Here is a 23,367-nt window from a genome sequence, read left to right on the forward strand (position 1 = left end):
GGATATACTGTCTAAGCGCATAAGGATACCTCCTCTCTTTTACGTAAGTAATTTTATTTTGTTTCGGGGGGATTTGGTGCATTGTTTATCCGGTCGCCCCCAATAACTCTCCCTCCTTGAAGAAAATATCTGCATATTTGTCCTTTATTCCCTGTCTCCAATTCCTCCCCCCTCCTTGGATCGCACCTATCCGTTTGGTTTCTCCCATTCGAAGCTCGCGACACCGATATCTCCTCTTCCCCAACCGAATCCTCTACAGGCCCTTGTTATTCCTAATCCCCGCACATGCCTTCCCTAATAGATCGCAACCTATAATAGCCTGATATTCACGGGGCATTTTCCCCACGATATGAACCCTCAATATCCCTTCTTCGATCCCCCATTCCCGTAAATCAATGTCCGCCTCCACTTCTACTCTAAAGGGCCCACCCAGGGTGATTAATTGACAGTGACATACCTGGACCTCCATCTGGAGTTTCTTCTCACCGCCGCTCAGCTTCCTCAGCGCCTCCCGGCACAAGATGGTGAGGAAGCTCCCCGTGTCCACCAGGCATCTCACGCCGCTCACCTTGATGATAGACAGACCGCTGATCTCTCCTTTGATATTGAAAATCTCTGTAAATGTGTGGTCGCTCCTCTCCTGGCACCCTCCTCAACTCTCTTGCCTTGATCTCCTTCCCTCACTCATTCGGCGCAATCTACTGCTTGGCGGTTTATTCCTCTGCCCTCCTATTCCTCCCCCCTCTTTTCCTGAGGCTCCTGATGCTTCTGAGGTTTCGCTAGAGGACTCACTAGGTCTATAGTCCTCTCGTCTTCTTCGCTGAAAATTTATTTCTATCGGTTCTCCTGGTCCTGTCTCTGCCCTTCTGTACATATAAGGGCACTGTCGTGCTATGTGGCCTTCATTGCCGCATTCAAAGCACCTAGTGCGGGGGCATTGGGGCACCAGCTGTCCTACTTTTCCGCACCTATGGCACTTCCTGTCTTCTTTCCCTCCTCCATTGTGTATTCTTCCCTGGTTCGGTCACCTTTCTTTACCTGTACGTCTATCTTTACCACTATCCCTGGGTTCTCTTCTCTTCCATGGTGTCGACGGATTCCTTGTGCGGTGGTACGGTACTCTGCTCCATCCTCCATCATCGATATCCATCTTTGCATCCTCTCTAGCGCTCGCGTCGATCATGTCTTGAGCACATTCCACAAAAGTGCGGTCCCGGGGTAAACCTTCCCTTTTATTTGTCTCCTTAGCCAGTTGCACCTTCATTATGGAGTCGATGAAATTCATCTTCCAACTGATTACATTCTCTCCAAGAGTCTCTCTCATCTTTTCTGTGGCCAGATTAAACTGGCCTATCAGCGTGGCTGCGTACTGTCCGTTCGACTGCCCGTGCTTTCTTCTCTCCCGCAGCATGTAGAAAATGTCTTCCTCTGGGGACCATCTGCCTCCTCCATAGGCCTTCTTTAATCTTTCCTTCACTACTGGCCATGCTGTTTCCTCGTCTGCCTGAATATGATTCAAAATACTTCGCTTGATCCGGCATATGAGCGCTGCCTTGAGGGAAATCGCGTCATTCTTGTCCAGCAACTCCTCTGAGACCTTGGCTGCCAACCTCTCCATGATGCGACCTCCACCTTTAATAAAGTGATTTTAGTCACCGATTTTGACTCAGAACTGCTTCAAGTCTGATGGTTTTTTTAATATCCTGAGAGGTTACTGCTCTCACTTTCATTTTAGTCAACACAATGGCGTGAGCAGCCGCGAGAGTAGGTCTCTGGTAGCGGGGGTAGCACCGGAACCACCAGGACTGCTGGGACTGCAGGAACTCCAGGAGCCGGTTGCGCTACCGGGATCTGTAGAACTGACGGCCTCACTGCAGGCTGTGGTTGTGGTTGGCTATCACCATTAACCATCTTCGTCAGTAAAAAAAAAAGTGATAATATAGGAGAAATAAAAGAAAAGAAAGCCAGAGGAAGAAACAGAAAAAAATGATGAGAAAACAGTTTAAAAAAAATTTCAATCAGTGAAGTTTTAGAAAAAAGATTTAGATTTTAAAAAAAAATAAGATCTATAATATAATAATCCGGATTTTGGCACCACTTACGAGCTCTTGGACTGAAAGACGCTTACTTCAAAGATACTGCTTTATTATCTCTGTGATGCTCCTTATACACATTATTGGGGTTTATTTACGAGGGGAGTTAGGATCATAGTTGTATACAGGCCTCGTCCAACCATAACTTATGTATATATACACGAACTGACTCAATTATTCTAGTAAAAAAAAAGAAAGTTAATTATTAGTAAAAATACCAAAATGGCAAGTTGAAATTACAAGGTCTAAAATAGGAATTTTGAAACAAAATTTTTGTTCCCCAGCGTAGCGCCCTTTAGACTGCCCCTGTCTTCTTCTCTCCCTGAATATCTGGAAGATGTCTTTTTCCGGTGCCCATTGTCCTCCTCCATATGCCTTTTTCAGCCATTCCTTCATCGTGTTTCAGGGCACTTCCTCGCTTGTATCTGGTTGAGGATGCCACGTTTTACCCTGCATACTATGGCTGCTTTTAGTTCCTCTGCGTCTCCACCGTCTAGAAGTCTTTCCTCACTTTTGGCCTGAATCCTTTCCATTAATCCGTCACCCCTCTTTATAAAATGACTCAGCTCCCCTGGCTCCCCGGTGAACCTCTCCAGATCCGAAATGGCCTTCCTAAGATCCTGTGTGGACGCTGTTTGGATCTTAATCCACTCCAAGGCGTTTGCGTGAGCTTCAGGCATCGTTAATGCAGGAAGAGCTGGCATTTCCACCTGCACTGGTGGTGCGGACCGGATCCTCGGTCATTTGCTGAACTAGAGGTTCTTGCTGAGTCCCTGGCTGATCCCCGGTTGCTGCCGGGATTAAATTTCCCTGGTTCTCCACGTTCAAGACTGTGGCTCTTACTATAGGACTCATAGCTTCTGAAAATGGCCAAGAGAAAAAAATGTGCGAACCCAAAAATAACTGTTTACGTATCCAAAAGTCCCGGGTTTCGGCAGCAGTTACGGGAGGTCTAGTGAAATAAAAAGGTAGCTAAAAAAAAAAGGAAAACTGGGAGTGAAATGACGTACGCTAAGTCTCAGCATATACTGCTTTATTCTCAGTGATAATCCTACATATATAGTTTTAGGCAATGTTTATATATGGAGATAGGTAATTTTACCGATACCCGGTGTCACCCTGCCTTAACTTGTATATTAACATAAATGCAAAAAGGTTCTGAAATACTTTGTTGAGGTGGTTGTGTTAGACCTGGTTGATAATATTATGTACTCTTGACCAGAAGGCCTCGACAATAGGTTTGGAAATAGGTAAGGTAGTTGATTAGGAGGTGAATAGATAGGATGAGACATACGGATACCAGCCAAACTCATTTCATTATTTTGCCCCAAGTAAATCTTTTTATCTACCTATGTAAATATCGCATTGCTAAATATGTTTCTCAACTAAATAGAAAGTATATTACTGTCAGGTCCGAGATATATATCTCTTGGGAATTTTAACTGAACTATCTGAATCTATTTGGAGATTTATTCGACCAGGAGAGACAGTTCCAGAGGACTCATACATTACACATGGTGGTCCTAGGGCCCAATGAATACAGAGTATCTTCGTATGCTTTGTAGAGACCTAACTTCTTCTCTTCAACTCTTCAGCGTAAATGTAAACACACTCTTCGGTGTAAATCTTCCGATGGCGCACCGATGCAGCTGGTGGAGGTCTTCCGAACGTCTGGAACATCAGCAAACCACTGCCCGGGTTTTCTATTGTTCAATGGATCCCTGGAAGTCTTCGCGTGGAAGGCGTTTAACGGACCTTGGCTCACGCTGGAAACTTTTCGAATCATATACATTTCAGGTCTCTTTTTATTCGGGGAAACAAAATTAAGGCACTGGTAGCTATGTCGGAACTATAGGGTGGCTGCGACAGTCTTGTCTTGACAAAAATTTAAAATTTCTTTTTTCCTGAGTTCAATGCCAAAGGGATGTTCCAGGAAGAAATTGTTCTTGAGTCGAACCGACTGTCACATGTCAGTTTTAAGTTTTAGTGCTTCACTATTTGAAGAATCGAGTCCGCCCGGCTATCAAAGAAAATTGGTTTTTTCATGAAGAATGGAAATATTGCTAGCAGCTTTGTGATAATCAAGGGTCTAAAGACGGAAAAACGTTTGGTAAATTTTTGGTTCCGAGACGTCTTGAAACTTTGTGAACGCACCTTGTATACTGTTTTTTAGTACTCAATGAAACGTTAGTGAAAATTTTGGGTTATTTATAAAATAAAATAAACTACAGGTCGTCTTCTGAGGTAGAAGATTTAGATTTTTAATGTCAATCCAATCTCAAGCAATGCATTAGAGAAACTGAACTATACAACTTTTTACGTTTTTTTACTCCTTTTTTTCAAATTGTTTCTTGGACCATATTGCATTCACCGGGCCACTTTTTTTATTCAAGCCGCTTTTGATAGATTTATTTATTGATAGATATTACAATCTCCCACACAGTTGTGGGCAATAGGTAATAGTGATGAATGATCTCATACATACTAAAATAAAAAATAAATAAATAAATAAAAAAATAAAATAAAATAAATTACAAACAAAAGAATAGACAAGATGAACATAATCAAACTATCTGTATCAAAAATAAATAAATAAAATAACATAATGGTAAAATAATATATACAATATTTACACAATCGACCTGAGGATTCCTAAGCCCACTCTACCCCCCACGTGTGAGGGGTAGAGCAGAGCTCAAGAGATCCCAGCGCATCCCTCTCGCCGCATCACTGGTAATGAGCCAGTGGAGGCTGAGCAAGTGCGCTAAAGCCGCAAACACTCAACTTGAGTGGAGAATCTGACCATTGCCAGAACTCCAATTGTCCATTTTTATTTTAATAAGTCTCTTGGCCACTGCCGTTTCAACCTTCTAGGTGGGCTGTAGGGATGGGTGGAACTAGATAAGGTTTGAACCAAAGGATTAGGATGGTTGGAAAGGTTTATATGGAATTTTGAGAATTTGGTTGGTATGAGATCAAGGACAAAAGGGATATGTAGGTCATGGTGTAGTGTTCTGTTGGAAACGTAGTAGGGTGCATTAACTATGGTTCTAAGGATTTTGGATTAAAAGGATTGGATACGTTTGATGTTCGACGGTTTAGCTGTTCCCCAAAGTTCAAGCCGCTTTAAGATAGAAGATGTACGTTTTTCATTTTAGGCCAGTGGACACGGTCATTTTATACACCCAAACATAAATATCTAAAGACACCTTTTTTATCATGGTATCCCGGTGTAAGATGTTTGGGTCCTGACTTGATCCCCCCAAGGGCTCTTTCGTCACCTCATTTTCAAATTGTTAATTTTGTAATTAATAGCTGTGGAAATGTTTTGAAATAAAGAGAAAAATAGCTACTCTCAGGCAAGGAAAAAGAACTTGGTCTACCAATAATTTTTGGATATGCATTTTTACAATTCTGTAGTACAAACAAAGGAGAAAGTAATATATATATATAATTTTAGGAACTTTGAAGGTAATTACAATCGAACAGACTATTTACGTTCGTTTTATTTGATGAAAAGAAAAAATAAAATATATATTTAGGTTTACTCCATTGTCGAAGAGTTGGTTACCATAGACAGCTGTTATTTGTGCTAGTAGTTAATATTCGAAGAGTCAGTCTTCTCAGTAGACATCATGGATTCTAGAACGGAGACGATTTCTTCATTTCGATAGGATTTTTTAAATTAAACTTCACTAGAATTCTTTCCTTTTTTCCCCCATGCACTCATATAGAACTTCTGATAAATGGCTGGAAACGAACTACGTAACAAAATGATGGAAAACAGGACTAGACCATTTTTTCGGTGATTCTACCCTGTTCGGACTTCTGAAGTGTTTTTTTTATTTTTTTAACCGTATTTCTGAAGAATTATAGTTCCTTAAGTATTTTTTAAAGGAAATATAGTGGTATTTGTTGATTAAGAAAAGGTTTATTGTTAGATTCTCAAGTGCTTTATATGATTTCGAAATGGGCTAAATCTCGAATACTCATGAAAAATGAAGGACTGCATTTCTGGTGAATATTTCTAACTTCTTCTAAACCGAGGAGAAGGTAGAAATAGAAACATCAAGGTAAGTCAATGATTTTACCAATACTGTAAGTGTTCTCTCATCTCTAAATTCTCCTGAAAAATATACTATAAACAGTAATTGACCATTATATCCATTTTTTCCTTTGCTTGAATTATTTACCCCTTTGATTGGTTTCTTTTGAATTATGCCTTTGCTTATTTTGTTATAGAAACATGTTTATTTTTCTATCAAGAATATGTTTACAATGGGAAGCAATTCTTAGGAGGTGTTAGGTTATGTTGTCTTGAATAAGCTACTTTTAATGTTATTAGTACTTAGTTGGCCTTTTAGATTAAAATAATGTGCCTTTTTCTCTAATATTTGTTTTTCTTTTCCTTGTATTATTGAACTTGCTGCCAATTGATAAGATAAAAGTGATGGGTTTGACTATCACACCTTTTATGTTCAAGTGAAATATGTGAGGCTTTTTCTGTGTATCTTATTTGAAATATGTAATGATTAGAGAAGGATCTCGCTGTATTATTATTTATTTAGAGGTCTCCTGCTTTTTAAATGTATCCTAGTTTCAGTAGTACTTCATGTCTATTCCTAAAGTATTTTAACAATGTTTTAGATATGGTTTATCCTTGATGTTGAATGATTAATATTTGAAACCTATTAGTGTTTATTTATACATTCAAAAGTAACATCCACAAATCTGTTTTTTTTAGTTTCTCTTTACCCTTCCTGTATCTCTTTAGCCTTGGAAGATTCAAAATTGGTCTTTAAAAACTTATGTTAGAGTTACACCTACTGCTTTAAATGTCATTGTTCTTCTAATTTATACCATAATTTTTGTTTCTTGTTGTTAAATGTGACAGCTGATTGCTTTAATAGTAAGATGGGAATGTATGTTTTTTGTTTCTGTTTTGTTTTATTAATTTTGTTTATATTTGTTTTCTACTAGACTGATAGTAAACTTATTTTTCTTATTATTTACATCATTTGTTGAAATTAAATTATATCATTAGTATTTGTTGTTTGAAATCTTTTTTATTTTTGTAGTGTTCCAAGAGACTGTAATTGGGTAAAAGTTAGCTGTTTTCATATTTATTTTGAGAAATTTTGAAATTCCTGTATATCAGTTGTGTGTGTTCCTTCATTAGTGTATCTTGTCATTGCACTATTCAGAATAAGTGTTTTATTTAGGATTTGTCTTGGTTATGGGATTGTTAAAATTCTTTTATTTTACAATTACTTCAGAAAATACAAAATCAGCATATGGTAAATTCTTTAGAAAAAAGCCACATTTTTTGTCCAATATTTTGAAGAAGAGAATCATCTAAAGTTTCCTAATTTTTCATGTGGTTTCCCGGGTTGAACAATATGCAATCCTAAATAGAATTCAAATCACTTTTTGGGAGTCGACATTCTAATTTTCCAAATTGTTAGTGCTGTGGTAATGAAAACTGCCGGAGGGATTATGGGTAGGAATATTTCAGTGTAACTTTTTAACTATAAAACAAACACCGTACCAAAATATTAAAATTTCTTGGTATTAGTTATTGTAACACATTAATTATCACATAATTATTAGTTATCAGAAGTAGATATTCAATGAACAAAAAGTTTATGTAACAAAGGAAGTATTGTCAGTCAAATTAGCTCTCATATTATAATAATTGCCTTATAAATTTTATGTTTCTCTAAAATAATTTTAATTTAGAGGTTATTCTGTGAACCTCTTAGGAGCTACCGTCAAATGTTGATTCTTGAATAATAAAAACGGTAATCGTGCCAATGTAGGGACCTAGCATCTTATTTGTTAAATAAACTTATGAATATTTTATCAGCGGGAAGTAAACGGTTGAGTATCTTTTTTTTATTTGGGATATTATTGTACCTTAAACAAATGTGTTGGCTCCACTTGGAAAAGCAAACTGTACAATTTTATCAAAGGAATTGTCTGCTGTTGAACTGTTTAATGAAAATAATATTACATAATGGGAAAATTTATGTATTAAGATGATGAGATGAAAAAAATTATTTAACACACCTTATTGAACTTCACAACATTTTGGGTTGTTTTCCCCATCTTCAGATATTAAAATTCCTTATGGTCAATATTATCCATTTCATTCCAGAAATTTTGTCATCTAAAGTTATCAATTAAAAATAATCAATGTGCAAAGTATCTAACAAATTTGAAAAATTAAAAACATAACTGTTTCTCTGAATAATTTTCTTGTTTGTGGCATCATGCTATTTACATACCCAAGAGTATCAAGTAGTAGTTGTAGCTTTTACTTAACCTATGAAAGGAAATAAAGTAATGAGAAGTATTGGCATCCTGAATAATAAAGAAGTTGCCGTTTTGAAATTACCAAGGATAAATTTCAATTTAATGTAGGCTGGTAAGTGAAAGTTGTGTGATGCACATGCACCTCCAGGTGTTTTCTTCTTTACTGAATGCAAAAGTAACTGAAAAAAGTCTTTTTAGTTACTGAATTTTTTATTTCTGCTGTATGGACCTTAAGTAAAACTTTTTTGCTCCTTGTTCTCTTTTATTCAGTCAGAGTGGTGTATTTACAGGTACATTAGTAACAGGTTCCTTAATTATTCTTTATACACAGTTGAGGCTTATGATGTGTAAACATTTCTTGGGATTCAGGAATTACTGGAACACGATTGAAACACCTTTAGAGTTAGGTTTCTATCTTATCGTTTCTTGCTATGTTAAGAGTGTCTTGGCATATGTTTACTGTTTATAACATCATTTTAAGTTTTACGGGATATAGGGGTTGTAACCCAAGAGGGATGCCTGACCCAAGTGTTGATCCACAGTTAAAAGGATAAACATATGATCTACCTCAACCATAACTAAACCTGGACCTAGGTGTTAGGAGTCTAGTACCTTAATCTCTGATCTACTCCATTCCCTTTTCCTGTTCACATAATAAAATGTTATCCACTACCTGTATACATAAAGAATAGTTAAGTAATTGGACAATAACTTTGATTTTTTGTATTTTATATTGAAGTAACCTTTTTTACCATACTTTTAGGTACAAAACTTGATCTATAAAAAATTTATTGACGAGAATGATTTTATAAAAATATTTCGTCATATTTAAATAATAGTTCTCAAGTTTGATTAATTTGTTTTTCCCGATTCAGTAGCTTATGGCATTTTGTATTCCAAAACAATTAGGTAAATGCAGTGTAATAGATCTTGCACATTTGAACATTTTCTCTTCACAACTTAACTTAATCTTCATGAGAGGCAAATTAATGATAAATTTTATTTAAGTTGGAAAAGTTGATATTAGTTTTAAACTTAAATGTTCAGCCTTCCTTCCGTTTTCTTTAACTGTGGGATTGCTAATTTTGTCAGTAAAAAGGATAAAGGAAGCTTCTTGTATGAAAGTAAAGCCGAATAGAAGTGATGAGACCATTCCCCTGCCAGTAATTTTTGTTCTCTTATTTAGGTGATATTCATTATAACTTTAATTTCTGATGCATTAACTTTTTATGTAAACTTCATTCATTTGTGCATTTAAAATTTCATACCAAACAGATATTGAAAATGTTCTCTGGTCAGATCATCAGATTAGAAATTAAATTAAGCCTGTGTGTTAAAATTAGTAATAATTATTCTTAGAAATTTGACATTCATTCATGTTTTAAACAAGGCGATTCTCTATCATTGTTTCTATTTAATTTAGCTCTAGAATATGTCAATAGAATGGTGTTTCGTATTGAAAAGGGTTTAATTCTAGGTGGTAAAATATTTGTGCTTGGTCATGCCGATGATTTGGTACCGTTAGGTGAAGAATGGAAAACTATTAAACTAATTAACTTTTTTTTTATTAAGCAAAGGATCCTTTTGTTTTTCCACTTAAATTTAGCATATTAATTAGTTAACCAGATGTTTTTGTCAACTACCCATCATTTGTGTGAAGCAGACATTATAATCTAGAATTAACGTGAGTGAAACTGTGGAGTACAGTTAAAAACAAATTAAATATCTATAAATTTACTTATAATTAATTTTATAGCAGTAGGTGTATGTAAAGTAGAAAATAAATAGATGTTTCCAGTATGCATTAATTTATTAGAGTGCTTTATTACTGCATGAACCTAACCAACAATAATAGTTTAATTCATTTCAACACATAATCCAATTTAATTTATGGTAACTTAACAGTCCAAAGAGATATTTCTATAAATTACACTTCTCTCTCTTCAGCCGTTCCCATGTTTTGTCAGAGATATACCTAGGCTAGAGTGAGACTTTTGGTTCTTTGTTTCTCCTTTCCTGACAAGATATGCATTGACGGCCCCAGGTCTCCACAACTCTTTTTCGATGTTGGGCCATGAAGTATAATACCAGGCCAATAAAGTCAAATAAGCGTTCTCTGGGTGTGCAGAGTGTAAAATTCTTAAAATCATTTTCTATTTCCTGGAAAAATAATCAGTGTTAGAAATATTATCTTCAACTTTCCGGTTTTCTCTGGTTCTCTTTAAAGGTGGCCACATTCAATCGTTCCATTTGTATACCATCTGAATGAATGTTAACCATCAGAATGACAGTCAAAAGTGTTGCACATTACTGATCATTCTTATTGTCGTGTGTTACCTGGGCAACGAAACTAAACACAAAGATCAGAAACAATGACAATTTTTTTATTGCAAAGGAACGAAAATATTCATAACACTTCACCAACCCAGAGTTACTTTTTGTTTATTTTTCACACATTCCAAAAACAGCAGTTTTAATTCATTGATGATTTAAATTATAGTCGATTGACCAGATAACATCATTACACTACCACCTTCTTAAAAACTGTTTGTTCTGAACAGAACCATCTTCACATCCTAGATATTGGAATACGTTTCCTATGATGTCAAGAGAAATCTTGTTTTGTTTTTAGTCTCTGGTACTTTTTCTATGTGTAGACCTTACCTGATTTTCAACATCAAAGTCCAAACCTAGCTGAGTTTCCACATTCCCTGTTCTTCCTAAGTCCTTTTCAATGCCCTTAAACTTCACTGTCAGAGTTTTTTTCAATTCAACCTGGCCAATTTCATTACATAGTGGATTTCATTTCTCTAAGTATTGACAAAAAATCTTCCATATTCACTGCCTGACCATATGATAACTGCCCCTAACCTCTTCCTCTTCCAAGTAACACATTACTTCACTCCTATCTACAATAAAAAAAAAAAAAATAGTTTCTTCTTATTTTCTTACTTAAATTCCCACTTCTGACGCCAATTGTTACCTGGGCCAAGAAACAACAAACAAAGAACGGAAACAACACCATTTTTTTTTTTTTTATTGTAAAGGAACGAAAACATTCACAACATTTGACCAACCTTGAGTTACTCTTCTGTTTGTATTTTACACATTCCAAAAACAGCTGTTTTAATTCATCGGTGATTTCAGTTATGATTGATCAACCAGAAAACATTGTTACATTATTATATCATACATTCATGAAAATCAAAGCATCTCTATCACCCACTCCTGCTAGAATTTTTCCATGATGCCATGGCAAATAAAAAACATTCTAATAATCCTGTTTAATATTTATTCATTTATTTAAAGTAACATGTTTTTGAAAGAAAATTGTCCTACATGTTTATTATTCAAATATTGAAAACTAAATTACTAATATTTCCATTTTTATTATCAAACATATTCGATATTATATATTAACTGTGGAAATCTTTCTTATTTATTTATTTGTTTTTAATTTAATGTATTTCACAATCTAAAAACTAAACCTTCATTATGAATTATATTGCTTTAAAAATAATGTAACTATTTTGGTTTAAAGGAAATAAGTAATATCATAAATAAGTAAATAAATAAATAAAAAAAAAGATCCAAAAATAATTTACATTGTTTTTCTATGTATCTTACATATCAAGAGATACTAAAATAATCAGTTACTGAAATAATCTAGACATAACTATGTGTGTGTGTTTTTTTGTTTTTTTTATGGGGGTCGGTAGAAATCTTCAAAAGACACGGTTAGGCCTGTACCTATCCTTGTGTGGGATTTTTACCCACTAAAACCACCATCTTACACCTGGTCATTCCTCTCCACAGGACCGCCATTAGGCATTACTTCATGGAGGGAAATGGTTAAGTGCCACCTCATTTTTCACTTCACATGAGTTCTTTGTTTTTCATACTAATCGCACCTTCTGGATTTCTCTTCCGCTCTCAATCTCTTTAGGACGACTGTGGTGAGTCTTTTCACTGCGTTCCAATGCTGGTCTGAGTGTAGCATATGGCTCACCACGTTTTCTGGTGTGATGCGTCCTCCACACACTCTCCAATTCACTTCTTTCTGAAAAATACATGCTCCATTTTTTCCTCAACAGTCTGACATCTAGGGCATACTGCGTTGTTGTCCAGTTTGAATCGGTACTGGTAGGCTCTACAGCATCCTTGTCCAGTCAACAATTGGGTTACATAGAAATCCCCCTCACCATGCCGGTGACTACAGCACAAACCAACATTAGGTATTAACTTGCAAGTCCACCTTCCAGAACCTGCAGCCTCCCTACGCTGTTGCCACTGATTGATGGTAATTTTCCGCTCTTCTCTGGAAACTTGAGAGCATTGTCCATAGTGCCTTCTTTCTTCAACAAGGAGTTCCATAGGCAGTATTTTGGCTATCTCTCTCACAGCCTTATAGGAAACAGTTCAAAAAGCACTTGCAGTCCTTAAGGAAACTGATAAACGGAAACCATCTGTCTTCTGTATGATTTGGTAACCATCGCATCTTTCCAAATTGGAGCTGTATATAACATAATTGAGGGGACAACAGTAGCAAGAAGCCTTCCAATACTCTCCCTAGCACTTCTAACGTTTGGCATAAGGCATGACAATAAGGATGCTACTTTAGTAGATTTGGAGCTGATATATTATGTGTGAGCATTAAAGTGGATACGTTCATTGATCATGACACCTTTGTATTTTAAGCAAGACTGGGAACAAATTTTGTACCTACCCACCAAGACAGTGATGTACTCAATTTGCTTCCTACTAGTGACTAGAAGAACCTCAGTCTTGCAAGTTGTAGGCCTACCGAAGACAGCTAACCCCGGGCCTTAGCAACAGCCTGGTTACCGATGAGTAACTTTTTCGAAGTACTTCGCCGCCACTACAACTACAATGTCATCTACAAATCCCTCAACTATGGCTCCCTCTGGAATGCGTTGTACATGACGTTCCACAGAAGAGGCCCTACTACTGAGCCCTGTGAGACACCACCAGTCACCTCGTATATCTTTTGACCACTGTCTGAAACATAAAACAGAACTCTATCTTAGAAGCAGTCTGTGAGAACTCTTATAAGATAGACTGGCACCGCCATAGTCCGTAGGGCATCTATTATACTGGTCTATCTTACAGTGTTAAAACCATTCTTAACATCTAGAGTGATGAGTGCTGCATAACACTTTGCACCTCTTCTCCACCTGCTGTACAGGCTATCTTGACTACGAATCCAACAGCATTTACCATGGATCGCTCTTTATGAAATCTGTATTGAGCCCTTGAGAGGCTATTTACTTCCTCCATGAACTCTTGTAGCCTTAGAGAAAGGATTTTCTCAAATGCCTTACCCGTAGTATCCAATAAACAAATTGGATGATAGGTTAGCGAGTCTTCAGACAGTCTTCCCTTACCCTTGGAATTAGTACAAGGTGCTGTCTCTTCGAAGGTTTCAGAATTGAGCCTTCACGAATGCAAGAATTGAAGAGATCGATGAAAAGATCCGGCTGTTTCCTGAGAGCCACCTTCAGAGCTACATTAGGAATTCCATCCAATCCAGGTGCCCTGCCATGTTGTAGGTCCGAGATGTCCTCTATTTTTTCCTGCATGATTTGTAGAAAATCTGTTGTATATATATTGTCTATACATCTAATTGTATTCGCCTGTTCCAGGAATAGTGTTCTGACAATGTTGCCCACAACATTCGATCTCGTGGGGAGTTGCATTGTGCCTTTACTTTGTTTCCTAAGTGCTATTTTGTAAAGCCTACCCCATGGGTCTGCATCCACCTTATCACAAAGTTCTCTCCAGCACTGTCGTTTGCTTTCTTCAATGGCTTGTCGGAGGTTCCTTCTAGCTCTCTTGAACTCTTTCTGGAGCACAGAAAACTCCGGAAGACGTCTCACTTGCTGGTAATGTATTCTAGCTTGGTTGCAATACCGGCGAAGATCGGCAATAGTATCCGTCCACCAGTTCACTGGGAGATGATGTTTATCGGGCTTTGAACGGGTCATAGTTGCTTCACAAGCCCCAGTTTTAAAAGAGGTCAGTATACACGCCTTTTCCTCGGCTGACCCTTCCAATTTACATTCATCCTTGAGCATTAATGTGAATGAAACATCATCAAAAGGTTTCATATAAATATAAGAAGATGGTCAGGGTTGCGGTCAAAAAAAGAACAAATAGTTTATTTTAATGTCCATATAACTATTTTAATGTCGGGATATTAAAATAGTTATAAGCTATTTGTTCTTTTTCTGACTGCAACCCTGACCATCTTCTTATATTTAAATTTTTACGGTCAACTATATATACATATATATCAAAAGTTTTCATGTTCCAGCCAATAGTTCTCCATCAACAACTCTTCTTTCTTGTGGGTGTATCCAGTGTGTATAAAATCCACAAACCTTCCAAGTAGCAATTGGTTGCAGGTGACCACTGACAAACTTCAAATCGATGATAAATGATCTTCCTGCTCTAGTGAACGTTGGGTTTGTTCTAGTGTTCATAAGGATCATATCACTTAATTGTGCAGAAGCTTCCAGAAGAACTTCACCACATCAATTTGTTATCCTACTTCCCTATTCCGTTGAAATCACCAGCTTAACTGTATGTGTGTATTTTTTTTTTTTTTTTTTATTTTTACGAGGGTAGATGGAAATCTTCAAAAGATACCAATAGGCCCATACCTATCCATGTGCAGGATTTTTACCCACTAAAACCAACCTCCCTACACCTGTTTCTCCTCCTCCATGGGACTGCCTTTCTTCCTCCTCCTTAGCTTTTGCATCACCTGTGCAGCGAATCTTGGCTGCACTCTTTTCCATTCCTGGGTACAATGGACATTCTTCAGCATCATCGAGGCTCGGAAGCAACCATGCCTGGTGATAAACTGAGTGATATAATAGTCTATCTCCCCGTGGTACTTATTTACCTAGGCCTCAATTTAGAACACCAGCCTGTTGCTCCACCTTCCACTGAATGCCATATCCCAACGTTGTTGCCATTTTCTTACTTACAGTCTCCTTTCTTAATTCGTCTTTGGGAATATGATCAGCACTATTATAAGAGCGCCTCCTCTCATCGAAACGCGCTGATCACTCTTAGCGTACACCAACGATACACTGACACCATCGGTCTTCTATAGGCCTCAATATCCAATGTATCCTTCCATATCACAGCTGCGTAGAGCAGAATGGATGGGACCACACTGGATATCATAAGCATGCGGCTGTTCCTGGGTCCGCCTATGTTGGGCATTAAACGTGATAGTGTGGTGGTTACTCTAGCCGCTTTATTACTCACTCACTGAATATGCTTCCTGAACTGGAGTCTATGATCGATTTGTTACACTGAGATAAGTCAAAGAAGGCTTGGACTGGATCTCTTGCCTACTCGCTCTCAAGGTGATAGTTTCCCTAGTTTACCTGTTACTGACAAGAAGGTCCTCTGTCTTACTATCTGCTAGTTACAGCCCTACAGATGCTAGCATATCTCAAACCGAAGTGACACAATGTTTGGCCTTTAGCATGAACTCTTCTTTGCCTCAACTACCACTGGGATATCATCTGCAAAGCCCACTATTCCGGAACCCTCTGGTAGACTAAGGACTATATCATGGCATTCCACATCAGAAGTCCCAGCACCACCCTGTCCCTAAAATGTTAATAAACACTAAACCAACGGGTAAATGCCTAAGGGGTAGAACGGAACATAGATGGGAGGATTGTGTTAAAACTGATTTAGTAGATTTGGGTTGGGAGGGGTGTCACAGGAAAGATGTATTTAGAACCTTCGGGTTTGCTAAGCCTTTATTATTATTATTCATTGTGCATTGACCACTATATGTGCCAGGATTAAGTTTTTTCTCATCTTACGAGCCAGGATATGGTCCACACCAAACCCTTTTACCTTACACAAATGCTCAATATATGAATGAATTTTCAAGTCTCACTTTATTATCATTAAAAGAATCAATTGAGAACCTCTCCATTTTAGCTCAGAAATTATTCATGACCTCTTCATATCTTCCTTCTTCCATGTGGTCATTGATGTTTACTCTTGTCATCAAGAAAGGATTCCTTAATAATTGAAAAAACACATAGTAAATAAAATCTTTTATTTTAAACAAAATAACAATATGACAATGTATACTCCAATATTCTTCCTTGCTCATTCTGCATCTGAGATTACAAAAACAATTTCCTTTTATGTCGTAATTTCTTCAAAATAGTTGTCTTTCATTATCTTCATTTAATTGATTCATTCAATTAATTGAATTATTGACCAGAGCTAATCTTACATCTGTAGATAGTAAAGGGTCCCGGACATGATTTAATTTCAAGATTTTAATAATGAATGAAAAAGTTAAAAAAAAAAAAATAAATCTATGTAATATTAAAAGAAGTCTGAAAATTAAAATTTTAAATTTGTGGTATGGAGTAGAAACTTTTTTTGAGAGAGTAACCTCTAAATTTTTATTACATCGTGCCACCACCCTTTATTTCAGTAGTTTTTAAAAGTTTTTTTTACTCTTTTCCTTGTTATTTTTGACATACAGGAGAGTGGAAAGGGGATTATCTTTAGGTTACCGCCCACCCTATTGGGAGGATCAAGTTTTCATTATGTGGGACTGCCACAAAATAAAACTCAGCCCTCCAGGCCAGACTCGAACCGGTGCTGCTGCAGTAGTAAGGTAGTTGAAGGTGATCCCTCAACTCCCTTGGCTATAGATAACCCATAACCACCACTATTAGTTTGTTGATTTGCTGCTGGACACCACCTCCGTGGCCTAGTCATTGATGTAGGCTTTGTTAAGGAATCACTCTTATTTGAGCAACCCTCCCAGCATATTGTCAAAGACTTCTAATTTTTTTTTTTTTTTTTGCTCTCTAAAACAAAAAATACAAATGTATTAAAACTAAACATCATGCATGAAACATTCAGATCAAGATTTTTTACCATTTACTTACACTTGTACTTGTTTCTTAGAATGTGCTTGAAAAGAAAGATTATTATCATATGTTACTATTGGTGTTCCACCAATTTCCTGCTTCTATCGGAAGTGTTCCTCCACCAAAAAAAGTTTGGGAATCTAATGAGACTGATCTAATGAGTTAATAGGCAAAAGGTATGAATTTTGTATATTACACCTTATATGTTTCTGATTAGCTGGACACATCAGATATCTGTAAGATCTTTGTATCTGAATCTATCTGAGCATTTTTGAAACAAACTTAAAATGAAATTTTATCTTTCTGCTCTTAATTTACTTGAAATACTAATGGATTATGACAGCTGTAATGGAGGAGTGAGGCAACATTCCTCAGGACTTTATAAAAAAAAAAAATAATAATAACTTTTTATGTGTATGCCAAAAAAGATATAGCCTTTTTATAAATTTAAAACCCCTCTCGTTCTCATAAAATTAAAAAAAAAAATAAGGTGTTATTTATTGCTGGTTAGTCTGTATATATCTGTTCTGCTTATTCTATCTTGATATACTTCAAAGTTTTTCTTTTAGTTTTGAAGTCATTAATTCTATAAGTTTTCTATATGTGAACAGATAAGTATGTAAGACTATTTTTGTTAAACCTTTATTTTAAGAAGTCACTTAATTTCTGAGGATTATTTTTTTGCTATATGAAAGTAATCCTTTCAAATGGAACATGATTTTTTTTCTCATAGACATTAAATGAATCTGATATAAATGTTTATTTTTTCATTTATTTCTATTTATCTTTGATGATGATGTTTTTTAATTCTAGCTCAGTGGTATGTTCCGTGGAGAAGGTCTTGTTTGCTTTGCATGCGGTGGATCTGGTCACACGCAGGAATATTCACTTAGGATAACACCTAGAGCACCAGGTGAACCATACTTCCCATTTTTGGACTCGCATGAGCCTCCTGCTAACTACAGGGGGCCTCGAGGTCATTCTGTCAACGTTTGTGGTTTGTGCTCAACACTTTTAAACCAGGTAAATTTATTCAAGTTCATGTTATTATTTATTATAATTATGATTTAGTTGGGCTAATTGAAGTTTAGGTTATTTGGAATAGGTATAGTAGTTTTTCTGATCCTTCAAGGCTTATGTTTGTTTTTCTTACTGTGAATGAGAAGCAATTATGCTGAATGATGAGTAATTGAAAGAAATTATTTTTTTTTTTTAACAGTGATATCGTTTTTAATCCTCAGCCTTTCATGTGTAATTTTTGTTTTCTGTTTGCTCTACAGACCTTCTAGATCTGGTTGGCCACCCCAACCAGCCTTCTTCATGTCTGTCTGTCTTGGGCTACTGAATTGTGTCAAGCCACATGTCCTGTCGATATCATGAAATATTGACTGACCAGTCTCTGCAAGCAGTTCATTGAGTTCTTATCTATGTGTTAAACCTGTGATCTCAGATTGCTTCTGTTATTGTATGAAGGACTTTTCTTTCAAATCTCTCGATTCTGCTTTCTAGGGTACCTGTTTGAGTCCAGGGCCCTCTTTGATAATAAAGTAGAAACTAATACTATTAATCTAAAGCAGAAAGAAATGAGGTGAGGTTAATCATGGTATGAGGTTGAATTATAGTCCAGTTCTTCTCAACAATATGCAGGGCTTAGTCAATGGGGATGTTATTCCTTCCACCTTAAAGAACTATTACAATCCTTCAACATACCTGACAACTATATCTTAACCTCCTTTGATGCCGAAAGCCTTTTTACTAATATCCCCATTAACAAGCCCTTTATATCGTTGAGAATAACTGGACTATAATTCAACCTCATAATACTATTAATCTTGTAGTTTGTATTCGGTACAATTTCACTGACAATTCTGCCAGATAATTTTTAACCTTTAAACTCATGTAATATCACTAATAGTCGTTCCCATAATGAAATAAAATGTATTAGTACTTGTACTTTATAGTTAGTGTACTTTTATTTAATGACTAATACTGTTGGTTTTCATTATGAAACAGGCCCCCTAGTCTCACAGCCATATATCAGAGCTGGCTTTATCATGACATTGTACACCCTCTTAGCTTCAGATTGTAAGAAGTTTTTCAGGATTTCAGTATTCTTGACAGAGAGAGGGTTCTGTTTGCATTTGTTATACGCTGGTCCATCTCAGTTTGTTAATCATTTTTTGAGGTTAGTATGGAACCAAGGTATTTGAAACTGTCTACTTTCAGAAATAATTTGCCGTCCTCGCAGACCATTATGTTGTAAGGGTGGATTTTTCAGCTAAAAATTATATACTTTGTTTAATTTTCATTTACTTGCAAGCCGATTTACACTGGTTCTATTATTAGAGTCTTCTATATCATCTTGTTTACTTCCTAGGACTGCAGTGTTGTCCGTTTATGCTAGGATTTATGTTTCATTCCGACCTGCATCCCACCATTTTCATACAATGTTCCAGAGTCCATTGCTCTGTCTCAGACCTAATCTGACTTCAAAGGCTTCAGATATTTCTCTTTTTATCAGAGGTCTGCATTTAGGATCATTTGTACATGCTTTTTTCTGTCTTATGAGCTTCCCAGGTTCTCCTGCTCAATCATGATCTTCCCAAGACAGTTTCTGTCTACAGAATCATAAGCTGCTTTGAAATCAACAAATAAGATGTGCTCTTCCTGATCTACTTCCTATCATTTTTCGAGTATCTTAGGACGAAGATCTGGTCTAGCGTGCTAGTTTCTCTCCTGAATCCTACTTACTTTACCGATTTAGCAGGATATTGGCAATTATTTTGTAGGCCATGGGAAGCAGTGCTATGCCTCTGTAATTGCTGCACTCCATACTTGGAACATTTCTTTAGGATAGGACAAATTAGGCCTGTGTTACTGGCCCTTTCCTTTCCTCTCCCCATATGTTTTAGATTAGTTCTAATAGCTTTGCTCTTAAAGGTTCTCTACCATCTTACCAACAGTGTGTAAATTTATAATACTTGTTAAATATATATTAATTAATTAAACTAATAAATTATATTAATATTATTAAACAAATAAATTGTTGTTTATTGGCAGCAGTGACATGTGCACAGCGCACTACCCCATTGCAGTCTCATCCCACATTTCAGGAATGGCTAGAAAGGGTTAAAATTAAAAAAATACATAATGAAGTAAAAACAAATTGGTTTTATGTTACTTTACTTTTGTTTTGTTTTATTTAACTCTCTTTATGTGTGTATTTTGTTTGATTACAATTTTATTTGATATATATATATATATATATATATATATATATATGGCAAAATTATCATTTCTACATTATGCTTATACATCCAACTTTAATAGCTGGAGACTATAAACAACACCTAATGATTTTTTTTCACTTCTGATTTGGTGCACTGGTGAGGCCTATTGTACGTTATCTTCCTACTTGTTATGAGCTACTTATAGCCTAAGATTAATAGATTCTGTGAATCTAATTAGACTTAATCGGTTTGCACTGTTTTGAGTCCAGCCGAATAGTGTAAACCTCTGGCCAGCAAATCAGCCAAACCAACAGATGATGTGGTATGTTCTTTCATTGTTAATGTTATGGCATCTGCACAAAGGTGATCCTGTAAGTTTTAGGTTGAACATAAGTTTGTTCAGATCCCTATGATTTTCCTTAGAGTGACCCTGTCCAATTGAAGCAATGTTTCACTTTGGTTGTCATAGGATCCATCCAATTATAGCTTAGAATGTAGCTATGTCTTTTGTTTAGCCAATATAGTTTAACTTTCAAGCTATGCACCTTAACTACTTCTTCCAAATTTATGGCACTTTCCTGCTTATGAACACTTATTTTGTATTTGAGATAATTGTGATTGTTCATTAGTGGCAATAAAAAAAAAGTTTTGGCTCTCTGTTTTTATTTCTTCTTCCCTGATATTATAACAAAAAAAAATCTTAAGGTGTTTATAGCTTAGAGAAAAAGTTTAAAAATTAATGGAAACTGTTTAAAGTTGGATTCTTGGTTACAATAACCAGGTTTATACTGATTGAGTTAACTAACACCTTCCTATCAAAACTCTGCAATTCTAATGACATAATGCCATTGCGGTAAACCAGGCAAATTTCATTTCATTTCAAATTCTTATGAAATATAAGAATATAATATACTGAGCTTTAATCCTATGAAAAAGGCTTGACTTATTCATTTTCATTAATAATAACCAAGTTAGTATTTATAATTGACCTGAATTGAAAAAATAAAAAGTGTAGGCCCAGTGGAGGTTCTAATGTACTTACTTGTATTACAATGATGAGAAGATAGTTGACCATAGATAATATATATGAGAAGATAGTTGGGGGTGCGGTCAGAGAAGTTAAAAACTTATTTATTTTAGTGCCAGTGTTTCTTGTTTTTTAAATACAAATACAGTTTTGTTATTAACCTCTTTTTCCTTATGCATTCTACACATATTATTATTGATCTAAGACTGACTTAGGTCTGTTTGGTTACCAAAGTTAGAAAAACAGCTATAAAAATGATAATACCTTGAAAGTAGTATAAATCCATCAAGAAAGTAAACAGCAGGTCAAATTGACTTAACACAAATAGTTTATAGACTTGTTTATTACAGTATTACGTGATAACTTCTGTTAGATTTATTGATAACAGCTTTCAACATTTTAGTTGATATCTGATAAATATGTTGGTCAGGTCAATAGTCAATAATAGTCGTGGGACTCTTGGTTGTGTTGGGAAAATCTTTTAAAGATTTTTACTTGAATTTAATCCAATTTTCTCAATGGAGCTCAATTATTTCATCATTATTCTTTTCTAGTTCTCTCCAGCTGATAATCTCAAAGGTTAAAAAAAAAAAAGAAAAAGAAAAAAAAGTTAATCATTTTATTCCACTGTCTAAATAAAATTTAGTTCTTATAATCTGTATCCATTCATGGCTGTTTACTTTACGGTTGTTGGTTGTCTTAGTTTTGATTGGTTGCAACAAAAGCTATGTCTTCTAAATGTTTGTCAAGAAGGTGTTAATTTTAACAATACGTGAAAAATTCAGTTAGAAAAAAATATTTAAATTGGTTTGTAATCAGTGAGGTTAGGGAACTTTTGTGTGGAAGGTTATTGTTTATCTTCGGAATTACTTTAACTAGTTCCTTTACAGCTAAAGATGAGGTTGTGGATTTAAGCGTATAATCAATTTAGTCACTGCCCTTTTCCAATTTCACCTGCCGTATCGTAAAGTCACCTCTTCCCATTTTAAGCAAATATTTTAAGAGTGATATAGGGCCATTGCTCCCTGGGGGTCTTTGTGGAGTGGGTCCAGCTGGGAAGGATGGCTTTTTTTTTGTGTGTGTTATGATATCCTCTTGTGAGATTGTGACATGTCATACATCGACCAACCTACTAGCTATAATTGTCTATTTTGAACCAAGGTTACCATGGAGTTTACAATTTTAATTTATTTTACCCTTTTATGTATTAGTCAAATATTTTGACTAACATTTGAAAAGTCAGATTATGAATTGTGTATTATTTAATTTTAAGTTGATTAATCCAATTTCCAAACTTTTACTTAAAAATTAAATCGTAGAAAGTAACCATAAACTGGTCTATAAATAATTATGAGAATAATCTACTTTGTTGGTTTGTTATCTAAGTGACAATTACTCACAATTGATTATGGAAATCTGGCCTATACTGTAGATGTTTTGGTCACAACTTCAATTTTAAGTCCCAAGTATCTTGGCATTTTTGATGGTCCTGAATGAGTGTTGGTTGCCACTTTTAGTAACCTAACAGTCTGGGAGAAAGGCACCTTTGGTGCTCAGATTTCTGCTACAGCAGTACCCAGGAGAACTTCTCCTTAAGAGGTACTTCCCAATGGTATGTTTGTAGGTTTTGGCACATAACAGGCTACAGTATTGTGTTCAATTCAGTGAAACCATGTGTGATGATTTAAGTTGCAAGATGCCAAATGTTTAATGAAGGTATAATTTTTTTATTTTATTTATTTATTGATATTTAC

General features: G+C 35.8%; 1 protein-coding gene across 1 annotated transcript in view; it reads left to right on the forward strand.

Moving 5' to 3' along the window:
• Nucleotides 1-9,216: 9,216 nt before the first annotated feature.
• LOC106692744 (uncharacterized) overlaps nucleotides 9,217-23,367 on the forward strand; it is a gene marked incomplete in the record, with an annotated part of 90,964 nt that continues 76,813 nt past the window's right edge. The window contains 2 exon segments of the mRNA XM_067046590.1: nucleotides 9,217-10,092; nucleotides 18,170-18,379. Coding sequence (XP_066902691.1) covers nucleotides 18,179-18,379 — 201 coding nt within the window.

This window comes from Halyomorpha halys, unplaced genomic scaffold (assembly GCF_000696795.3).
Source record: "Halyomorpha halys isolate HHAL.00 unplaced genomic scaffold, Hhal_1.1 Scaffold69.1, whole genome shotgun sequence".
In the NCBI taxonomy this organism is placed as follows: Eukaryota; Metazoa; Arthropoda; class Insecta; order Hemiptera; family Pentatomidae; genus Halyomorpha; species Halyomorpha halys.